The following is a 12,098-nucleotide window of genomic DNA, read 5'->3' as shown; positions in this document are numbered from 1 at the left end:
AGGTTAGGGGCGAACATGGAACAGCAAAAAAAAAAAAAGGGAAAAAATTATGAAAAATAATATTAGGTTGAATGAAGAATAATAACCACAATTTCTTCCGAGACACTCGTGTATAATACCTATATTTAATATATATATATATATATTTATATATAAATATAAATATAAATATAAATATAATGAGTTTAGTTAATCGTAAGTGATTCTTTACTGCCATGCACGTAATTTCTATTGCGAGGGAATAAGTTGTGAAAAAAGAAAAGTTGTAAATTATCAATTATAAAATAACGAGTTCAGTGCCCAAATCAGTTTACAGTTCACTGACGAGACCTCTTCGTTTTTCTTTTTTCTTTTCTTTTCTTTTCTTTTCTTTCCTTTCCTTTCCTCTTCTCTTTTGTCACGGAGACGAAGATTTTCGTCGTTATAAGAACTTTGACACGTTCTTGCGGATAATGATTTTGATAATTATAAGTTTTAAGTTTTGTTTTTTCCACTTCGTAATCATGTAATTTCACGAAACAACCGTCGAAAATCAAGTCTGCTTTCCAGATTTTGGGGGGAGAAGGGCTGAAACTTGTTTAATTAATTTTTTCATTTCATTCAAAGGAATAGTTAGGTATAGTATGTATATACTTTTGTCAAAACTTTGACGAAATTGCTAAGTATTTTTTTTTTTCATCCCTCTAGTCAAACTGAAAATAAAATGAAAATCCAATCAACATTGTCAATTGCGGTATACTTGAGCGATAATGACGATTTATTTTAATTAACCTGGTAAAGGTTTTCTTTCGAATTATATTATATAATGAAACCTTTTACTTAACCGTCAATTTTAATTAACGTGTAATGAAATATATTTAAAAATACTTAATTCTTCCGATTGAATGAAAACACGAAATATACTCGTTCAATTTTTGCCACTTTAATAATGAAAATTTTGCTCGTTACACTCTTGAAGGAAATCAGTGAAGAGATTTTCTCTCGTTGATAATAATAACAATAATAACAGTAATAATATTAATATCAATAATAATGATTAAATAATAAATAATAATATAAATAACAATGAAAATAAACAGAGGGAGAGAAAATTTGGAAGATTCGTTTTTGGCGTCGAGGACGACGACGGGATGTATGTATGGATCCCTGCTTCCCTGCACACTTTTGCAGGGTCGAATTCCCGTTGTTCTCCTCACCCCTTGATACGCAATTCGCGTTACATTCTATGCATCTGTATTGGTACATTATATGTATGCCATGTGCGTGTACATTTATATGGATTATTCCATGAAGTAAAAGGAGATCATAGAGAAAAAACGAGTGATTGAAAAAAAATTTGTACATTTATTTGGAAGCTTTACAGTAGTCGTACAAACGTAGGAAAAAGTCCTTGATATATGAAATTGAAAAGTCTCATTGTCAACCGTTTACAGCGTAGGTGCGGAATGCCCCATACATGTTTATACGTATATATACACTTGCTGCGTAGGTATGTAAAGCCGTATCTGGTAGGCATAGGAACGTGTAACGCGGGCATATTACGCACCATGTATTTTCCCTGTTATAAGACTGAGGCGTCAGCCAACGTCCCCCAGGGTACCCTAAGCTCTTCACCCTGCTGACGGCGATAGCATTTAGGCGGTGATCTGTCTGTATGTGCTTACGGGATCAGTTCTATTTTCATCCCCGGTCTCTGCATGCGCGTAGGTATAACAAACACACACACACACACACACACACACGCATATCTCCCTTCCATATATATATATATATAATCGTGTATATATCGTATATATAATATACAAGGCATAGGTATAGAGGTACACCGCGCGTTCAGGGGTTTGTAACTTTTCGCCCCGCGAGTGCCAGGGAGGCACTCTTAAATTCTTCACGTCCGTCCCTCGGCTACACGTTTGTCCAATAAGCTGCATCCCACCCCTCGGTCATTTATAATATACGTAGGTATAACGTCACGCCTCGACGACGACCGACGCCCGTTTGTCGCATTAATTTCTTTGGGGATTAATTGGAGCCCTCAATTTGCGTTCGGCAAATCATTCCCGCGCGGGGAAAGGATCAATGTCTATGTGTTACGTGGTAAATTTAAGGATCGTCTTACGCACGTATAAATAAAGAAATTTTGACCAGCGTAAGAATCTTTGAGTCGATTTTTGAGATCTCGTTAGTTTTTTTTTTTTTTTTTTTTTTTGTCTCGTTTTTTCGGCACGTTTTTCGATACTCCTCATTCTTCGAATGTATATATATATATATATATATAATACGTTGTAAGGTATTGACAAAAATTTCGAGACTTTCGTTACGATGAGTGATAAATAATAATTGGACGAAAAACATGTTTCTGTATTGTCATGAATTATGGACGTTTTTACGCCTGATATATTATGAATACGTATGTGCATACGTACAACTTCTTTTCTTGCCCTCGAGGAGAGATAAATTGAGCTTTATATTTTGTTCTCCAATTATTATTATTGTTATTGTTATTATTATTATTATTATTATTATTTTCTTACCTGTCTTGCGAATAAAGGACAATCGATTATTGCGCCGTCTCTTTAAAGGTGAGCGACTCTAACGGTATTCTGATGACGTCACGGTGAATCGTGCTCGAAAGATGATATAATACTCGTAATACGACGTTCTATACAGTATACATGTAGATATTATTTTGTAATAATATTTCTAGAGGCGTGAAAGTTTCCGTGGGAAATTGCAAATCGTTGCGAATCCTTTTTCTTTTTTTTCCTCTTTCTTCTCCTATTCTCTCCGTGCCACGACACTTGTTGTTATTTCCTTTGTGGAAAAATGTTATACGTATACGTAGGTAGAATATTTTGTACTCTGAACGCCATATATCGAAGTGACAAGAAATACTTTTTTTTTTTTTATTAAAAAGAAATTGGTAATCAATTTATATATATATATATATATATTATTGTGCTTACACAGCCGATCTGCAAACACAAGTGAGAAAACATAACATACGAGAAGAGAATTGAAAGAAAGAAAAGATGGTGGAGCAGGAGAAGGGGAGCGGGGGGGGGGGGGAGATACTTATAGCAAACTCAAACAAATAAGAGAAATAAGTCGGCTCCATTTGTAGAAACGCGGTGAAAGATCCGCTCCTCCTTTTCGTTTCTTTTAATGTCCTTCTCTCTCTCTCTCTCTCTTTCTCTCTCTCCTTTGTTCCTCGTTTTTTCACCCCTGCTTTTCACGTCCGTCCATCCGCCCGTGGGGGGTATACATCTGCCGGGTATACATTCGACTCGATGAAATCAACGACCCGGAAGTGTAATTTAAGATATTGCCTTGTTTTTAGCCTCAGCTCCACGCTATACTGCAATCTTGCCGGTCCGCGAATAGACGGAATAGATAGGTAGGCGCGGTGTTGTTGACGTATTACTGTGCCTATATGTATGTGTACCTATACAAGCATAGAAGAACAGAAGAAATTGTAGGTAGAGAAGATGAAAGAAAAAACCAATTCGTATGTCAGGATGCTACAGTTTGTCGAATTAAGTTCGAAAGTTCCAGTAAGAGGAACTCTGTGACAGCGAATCGAATCTCTATCTTCAAGTCGAAATTGTATTAGCTGAAACAGCCAGGATTGCAATTTTTTTGTTTCTCTTTGTTTTCTTTTTTTTTTTTTTTTTTTTTTGTTTCTCAGCTATTCCATCTTCACGATCATTCGATACTCACTCACCATTGTACGATAAGTTTTACATGTAGCGCGAGTTGAAGATGAATTTGATCCAAAGTGAGAGAATTATTACGTGTCAAGTTTGACAGTTGAGAACGGGGAAAATAAATCACGTGTCTAATGGTATAAGGATGTATTCGCCAAAAAGGTGAATTTGAAAACTAACACCTTCCGGTTATCCCCGCGAAAACTATCATGTTTCGATTAGTGCAGTAAGGATTATCCGAAGATTTGTGTGGTTTACGGTAGTTGAAATGAAAGTCAATTTGCGGTTGCAGAAGTGCGTTTTTTCGCGTCAAAATATACTTACGAATATCTTCGAAATAGCGTTGCCGACGCAGATCTTTGAAAAATGAATGCTTTTTTTTATAGGTTCTTTACAGATGTTTTAAATTTGTTTCAGATTTTTTATCAATGTAAATATCAATTGGTCTTATTATACAATTTAAATGAAGTAGTCCTTGCCTAAGCTGTGCGTAATCTTTATACACGAATGTAACAACTATTCCATCTTACTGGAAATGAGTAAATCAGTCTTTTTGGATTTTCGTACCCAGCAACATTGCACTCTTACAAATCTCTATTAAAATGTGCTAGTTATCGCGGTAGGAAAACCACAACGTGCTAGTTTCCGTAAGAAATCTGAAACGTGCTAATTTTCGTAACAGGCGTCCATATTATAGTTTCAATTATTGTGTTGGCAAAAATTTGAGAAATAGAAAATTGCGAAACTTAAAGAACAAAAAGAAAACGAGATGTAATTGAGATTGAGAGAAAAAAAAAAAACAAATGAAAGAAATTACTTAGCAGAAAGGTTTTTGGCCGATTTAGACAGGTAAAAATCTGTATCTAATCTTTACACACATGCGACACCGCAGTATGTCCACATAGGCATGTATCCATATTAGTATAACGTTAGTTAGTTGACGGTTTTGGCCTGCGCTCCGCAGTCTCTTGTCCATCTTGCCTGCAAGGCTGGCCTCTGGCTGCTGGCTGCTGGCTGCTGGGCAACCTTGTTAGCAAGAGGACGTCACGTGGATGGGCGTAAAGGTCGAACCGGGAAAGAGGGTCTCTCCTCTCTTCATCCCTTGCATAACCTTCGGGCTTAAATCCATCATGTCGCACGTTGCCGCACTTCCGCCCTCATCTCCCTACTCTCGTGTCGTGATGGTGGTCGGGTTGTTGAGGACCGATATAGATTTTAACTACCTTCTCCTTGTTATTATCATGTCACGAAATATGAATATGCGAGAGAAAAGAGGGGAAAATTTAATCAACTTGTTCAAATTTTTTCTATATATCTCTTTCTCTCTCTCTCTCGCTCTTTCTCCAATCAATCAATCAATCAATCAATCTTCTAGCCAAAGATTTTTCATCATTTGATATTCATTTCACTTTCAGTTTCATTTATACTAGCTTTACAAATGATTATCTAGCGCTATTTTTCCGATCAAATAAAATGAATTGAAGAATAGCGCATTCGTTTTTTACTCGGTAAAGAAGGTATTCTGTTTTCTGTTTTTTTTTTTTTTTAATTTAAAATCGATTTCAACACCCTTTCCAATCAAGTTAAAAATCTCAAATAATTTGCACTGTTTTTTCGTTATTATATATCGATGCCAGGGGTAAGAAGTATGTGTTGGAAATTGACGACTATTCTGCTCCGTGCCAAGCCACGTTTCCTAATATTTTACCCGGTTTATGGTTTTTCTATACAACTATAATTGTGCTCTTCTAACATAATATTAACCATAAGCTAGTTTTGAGATTGTACAGACCCAGACTGAGCTATGGGCAAACCTGAGGGCTTTACGCTACGACTGGCCTCTTGGGTTTGCCATTTGTTATCCTAGACTAGACATTAGCCAGATCGACTCTTGAGATCCTTCAAGAGTTCGACCGGCGATGCAGGACTCGTGGGAACGTGGTAGTCATGAGAAAATAATTCTTAGTCCTTGTCATCTTCTCTCGAGTCCTCTGCAAGAAAATGCGGTAGTTTTTATAGAAAGACAGTATCGAAAAGATTGTCAAGGCGAATCGAAAGTACGAGTCCGTTACGAGGGCAACGAATATACAAACTTACAAACCCAATATAAAATAAATTCACCATATAGGAACATCATTTTTTACATTCATCGAACTATCTTTTTAAATACGGTGTTGTGGCGGGTAGGAAAGCAAAATTTCTAATCGAAACTAGACGCCTCGAACAAATTCTTGTATATGTCATGTATATATACTTTATTCTCCGTCACCGTTAAATTGATTGTCACCATATTTTTAAATACCGATCAATTCATAACTTTGTAAGTAATTTAGTTATCTAGTCAGGAAACAATTTTGAATTTGGTCAGGAAAAATCAGGGAATTTTGTTTTTACTGGTCACCCTGGTACCCTTTGTCTATTCATGGTACAGGTTTTATATTTTAAAAATCGATACCTTTTACAACTTTTCGAGGTATGGAATACTATATGCACATGATGTATTTAGCAGAATGTGCAGACTTACCAAACACCGTCGCAACGCCCGGTTTATACGTTATACACCACGTTACCCGGTATAGTCAGCTAGTTATGAACTTTTTTTTGCTAATTCAGCATACCGAATATCACAGCAGCTTCTCTCTGATGTCTATTCAGCATTATTCAAGGCTTGCGTGACTCCCACCATCATCTTCCACCCCCTCGTCTATCCCTTTTACCCCCGGTTCTCTCGCTTCCTCTCTCCCTCTCTCTCTCTATCTGCTTCTCGTCATTCACGAAACGTGATTGCCTCTCGCATATTTTATGAGAAACTACAACATCTGGTATCTGGACGCTTCTCCCTGCAAGAGGGCTTTCACCGTTGTTGATGTCGCTGCCTACACCCATGCACCCCTAAATCTTGGCGAAAATGTCTCAAAACAAAATCAACAATAAATTTTACATCTTTTTCTAACTTGACGAAATTACTCAACGATTATTTCATATCTTGATGATTTGCAATTATAGGTTTTTGAACGAGAGTAAGGAATTTGATTGAAATTTAACTTGCAATTAAAAGAAAGATGAAAAACAAAAACGTGCGAGTAGTATTTGCGTTCGCGATGTAAGTACGTATAAAAAATATACAGTTTACTATAATTTTAAATATCAAACTTAAACCGAAACGTTCGAACGACTTTCATTAAAGATTTCATCGTCACCTCTGCAATGAAATTGTGTTTAAATAACCTAGAACCACTGCCGCCGTTCTGTTGTTTCCTTTTTATAGTTTTTAGGTAAATTGAGAGAGAGAGAGAGAGAGAGAGAGAGAGAGAGAAAGAGTGTGTGCGCAATAATAAACTATCACCCTCTCTCTACCTTTCCCTCATCCTTATTAGTCAGGTTTACGAGCTCCCACAGCCGTTGGGTACTAAGTAAGTTTGAAACGTTAACGCCTCTTAGGTACTCGGTCGATCTTCAACCCAACCCAACCCTGGCAACGGAGACTCGAAAAGCCGGGAACAAAGACGTTTTGGTCACACAACCTGGGGCCCCCTGTCGTGTTGCTGATACTCCTTGCCTCCTTGCCTCCTTCCTTGGTTCCTCTCTCACACCTAATTCCCTGCATCCATAATAATTTCCCATCCAGTCTCTTGTCCTTGACATCTGGCAGGCGTCGAGAGCTGACTGAAGCAGGAGAATACTTTCATCTCACTGAGAGAGCGCTTCGGGATCATTGTCAAGGCTACTAAGTTTTAACGCTGTCTTGTCTCGACACGGTTTATCAAGTCGTCTTACTTTCGGTGGGTGTACAATATTAACGCCTCGGAGTAACAAGCAGGATCGTTAGATTAAAAAAATGACGCACGAACAACCCTTTTGCTATCGTTTGTTACCAAGATTTTTTTTTTTTTTTTTTTTTATTCTCAGCCACGATATTCAAGGGCATAAAACTTTAATCCTTGTTTGATACCCTGGGGTACAAAAGACCCCACTTCTTTTCTTCGTTAATTTAAAGTATCTAAATCTAAAAAAAATAACCTGTGTACCTTAGTCATGAAAAACAACCTTTTAAGAATTTTCAAAAAAAAATTTCAAGCGAAAATATTTAACAGTTCATTTATCACAACGATTTTTATCGCTGGGGTACAAACGACCCCAGTGTGTCAAGTATATGATTCCACAGAAGTGTCGTCTTAAGCAAGGGTTAAAGTTACGAATAGCGATGATTCGATTTTAAATAACTCTTACGATTTGAAATTGAAACGAATTTACATATTTGGCGTAATGTTCGGTAACCAGTGAAAAAAGAAATAAATAAACAAAAGAAAATTCGCTTGCCTATAGTCAATAACGTTATAAGATCCTTTTTGAAAGAATCAGTGCAGCGGAAATTTCTCAACTTCGCCATTAGGTAGCGGATAAATATTATACTAATTGTTAGTGCGATACTTGAATTTGAGTTTATACTTTGGACTATTTGAACATGGAATCCTCTCGACTCCGGGGTCGGAAACCTTCTGTACCAATAGGAGAACTCGTCTCCCTTACCTCTCCGTTCCTCTACATCCCCCTGGCGGTGGCCACCCCCTTAGTGCACCTCGACACTGCCAGCTGTACCATTGCCAACGCTTCGCAACATTACACCATCATAATTCACACACACACACACACACACACACACAAGCATACGCATTTCCGCGCATAGATAGATGTCTATATTTGTATAGGGTCTGGCGTGGAACATAGTGAGGGTGACGACGCGACGGGGGAAAAATTCACGTCTACGTGGCGGTGGAGGAAACGGGGGATGTTGGATTCGTCCGCCGAGAGGAGAGAGAAATAAAGAGAGAGAGAGAGAGAGAGAGAGAGAATCCAATGTGGGGATTTACCTAGATTGAAAATATTTATAAACTTTTCCGCACATACGTGGATATTATTATACCTAGTCACATGTATTTTTATTCTCATTCACATCTTTATATGTATAATACTTGGTTATATTTCTCTCGTTGCTGTTTCATATTTTAAAGGGCACGGGTTTGTTAGCCGATCTCTTGAGACTCTTTGGGTTCGTTATCATCACACTGAAATGAAAAGAAAAATAAAATTAGTCCAAACTCGGATATTATAGTCGGGTTATAATATCGTTGTGTAATAAGTACTTACAATTGAAAGTGGCAGGCGCTGTGCTAACTCGCTGATTATGCGTCATTCAGTTTTTACATACAACAAGTTTTATTTCACATTTTTAGTTATTACATGCTGCAGAGGAAAGACACACGTTTTGCACATTTTTCTTTCAACTTTCTTCGTTCTACTTAAATTATGCTTCTACCGAATTGCATATCGTTTTAATTAGTGTTTGAATATAACGCGTTTTAAACTAACGCATTTTTTTTTCAATTTTTGCAATCTATTCTCGTCTCTTACTGTTTTTCTCATATCGACAGGCATCGATTTATATAGTGTGTAATAGTTTTGCCAAAAATTTGGCTGTAATGGTAAAAAAAAAAAACTTTGTAGCATTAATTTTATAACGTCATATTTCGAATTACACTGTTTACATAACGTGATCTGCAGTAGAATACTCTGGAGAAGATTCTTTTTTCGCTTTTTCATATCTGTTTTATACCACATTTTCGCTAACTAGTATTTCTTTTATTTTTCCACTAGACTAAAGCCCTTGTATGCACTGCTTATTCCCCGAACACCTTTCGGGACGCGCTTCGTTTCGCTCAATCTCGTTTAACTAGTGCGGAAATTGAACGGTATGAGAGTGGGTAGAAAATATTCATGTTTGTACTGCAGCAGTCGCTCAGAAACTCTTATTCCATACTTTGTATAACGTAACGTGTAAGGGTATAAAATTATCCATCAAATTGAGAGTAGATTTTCTATCTTGAAAATGCTCGAAAACTTTTTTTAAGAAATATAATTTATGTATAAGCTGGTTAAATAATAATGATGTAGGTATCATAGTTTCTCTGCATATTGATCGTCGGACAGATTATTTATTAAGTTACAAACATTTTTCATCGGCGGTGAATAAGTAAATACAAAAAAAAAAAAAAAAAAAAAAAAAAAAAAAAAAAAAACAAACAAACAAACATTAACTTGTTAGAGGATCACGGAATTCATGTGCCAAATAAATCTATTCTATAAGCTTGCGTGGGTATAATATAATTCACATTCCATTTCTTTATCGGAATCGCTTCTTTCCCCTCATCCTCTCCCTCTCCCTCCCTCTCTCTTTCTCAATCTCCTTCTTTCCTTTTTCCTCTCTTCGATAATACAAACAAACTCTCATCAGCGATTTACTTGTACATAATGGTATAAAATCGGTGGTGGTGGTAGTGGTGGTGGTTGTTTTATTTATCTTACTTCATCGAGAATTTTATTACACCTTGCGGTTTTCCTCGGCGTATAATACATATATGCATTATATGTATATCAGGCTGTTAGGTAACCGTAAAATTTCCGAAATTGATATACATGTTTAGTTTCACGAAGTAGCAATCAGTTATTATAGGTAGGAGCCTCGAGGGGACGATGGTTAACAGACTTATCGATGCGTGTCTTTCGATCTCGTTACTTGACACGAATCAACGAGCTTGTTACGCAAACATCAGCTCCACGATCTCTCCCCGGAATAATTCTAAGATACGGATTATTTATAAATATTGTAATCCGCGTGTAATTGATGTAGTTATCGTGGTTTTCTTTTCTTTTCTTTTTATTTCTTTTTTTTTCATGTCTTGTACAGTTTATTTGTGTTTCATAAATTTCCTATACTATTGTACGACCTTGAATCTACTCATCGATAAATCTATGTGTGATTGATGTAGATAATCATTTCGGTGTAGAAAATATTAAGTAGAATTGAAAAAATTTTTAACGTTGATTATTATTTTCATTTATATACGTCAATGAACTTTTAATAACTTTTGAGAGATCTAGGATTGTAGGTGAAATTTTTGTTCATTTAATTTCTCTTTAATATATAATAATGTATATATAAGGAGTCAGACAAAGTTTAATTTTTCGTTTTTCTTTCTCACTGTTGCAGATCGGATTTTTCATGCCTGATGGCGCGTGCTGGAACACAGCGTTGGAGAAATCCCACGTCGGAGTAAGTATTGCACCGATTTGTTTTTTATTTTCTTTTTTTTTTTTTTCTTTAGAAATTCGAAAATCTCCGTCCATCATGGTAATTATTCTCTTCGTAAGGTTGCCACACCGGTTGAACCGATTATAAAATCGCAACGATAGAATGACTGGGAAAAACTTTAGCACAGTTTTTACACTCTCCTTATTTTTTTTTTTTATAATTTTTTTTATGTTCATTTTCTTTTTTGTTTTATTTATTTATTTATTTATTTATTTCATTCCAAATGCAATTATGCCGATACTCTTATAATAACTGCGCATAGACAAAGCGTTGACTGTACTTGCATTCACTTTGCGCCGCTGCAATTGCACACTGTGTCTAATATCAATATTAGTAATAAGAACAACAAGTCGTTACGGTATAGAAATGAACGTTGATGGCGAGAGAAACTTTCACGAATCAATTTATTCAACCCCCCGCTCTCGATCATTGCGAATTTCATATCTACAATATAGATGATATTATTGTACAGATTTATCCTCTCGAATGATGAATTTAAGCCGGATTTTACTTGACGATAATGTAGGTATCTACACGTTATCAGGGAGCTTAATAACTGTGTCAATTTTTACGATATTTACACATTGTCAGGATATATTTCAATTTAAAATTTACACACTCGATATTGATTTCGAAAGAAAAAGTTTATCAGGGGAATGAAACGTGATATCATTAACCTTAAATTATTTCTGCCGACTTTTCGTTTTTTTTTTCACCTCCTCGTCCGTTGAAATATTACTTTTCAAGAAATTTACGTTTTACCGAAATTAAACTCGTACGTATGTTGGCAAGAATATTTGACAATTGTGTGTAATAATACCGTGCAATTTTAATTTTGCAAAATGTACGGTTTCTCATTTTGCCGAATTTCAAAATATCACGAATATAAGGTTAGTTACTGTAACATCATATTGAAAATAAACACACGCGTACAGAATCTATTTCTTTTATTCAAACATTATTGATCCAACTGTTGGTGTGCAGGTACAGATTAATGACGATAATTCGTTAGTTACAGAAAAAAAAAAGAAAAATAGACGCAGTCAATGTTCGTAATTCAATGTATTTATGTACTACAGACTGCAAAATGATGCTTGCAGAAAATTGAGCTAAAGTACAAATAATATAACTAAATAAATACCAATGATTGTAGAATAAAAAAAAAGAACAAACAGCAATTACGATATAACGAATCAAATAAATCTCGTATAACTCGTTTCGTTCGGTGAAAATAAATTTAT

At 35.9% G+C, this 12,098-nt stretch overlaps 1 protein-coding gene across 7 annotated transcripts in view; it reads left to right on the top strand.

Moving 5' to 3' along the window:
- Positions 1–12,098, top strand: part of LOC124405541 — a 176,443-nt gene that overhangs the window by 81,665 nt on the left and 82,680 nt on the right. For all 7 annotated transcript variants that reach the window (XM_046880531.1, XM_046880534.1, XM_046880533.1 and 4 more), the window contains one exon: positions 10,756–10,818. In XM_046880531.1, coding sequence (XP_046736487.1) covers positions 10,775–10,818 — 44 coding nt within the window. In that variant the 5' untranslated portion in view covers positions 10,756–10,774. The remainder of the gene's footprint in view (positions 1–10,755; positions 10,819–12,098) is intronic.

Source organism: Diprion similis, chromosome 4, assembly GCF_021155765.1.
Source record: "Diprion similis isolate iyDipSimi1 chromosome 4, iyDipSimi1.1, whole genome shotgun sequence".
Lineage (NCBI taxonomy): Eukaryota > Metazoa > Arthropoda > Insecta > Hymenoptera > Diprionidae > Diprion > Diprion similis.
This window is presented reverse-complemented; position numbering and strand designations above follow the sequence as displayed.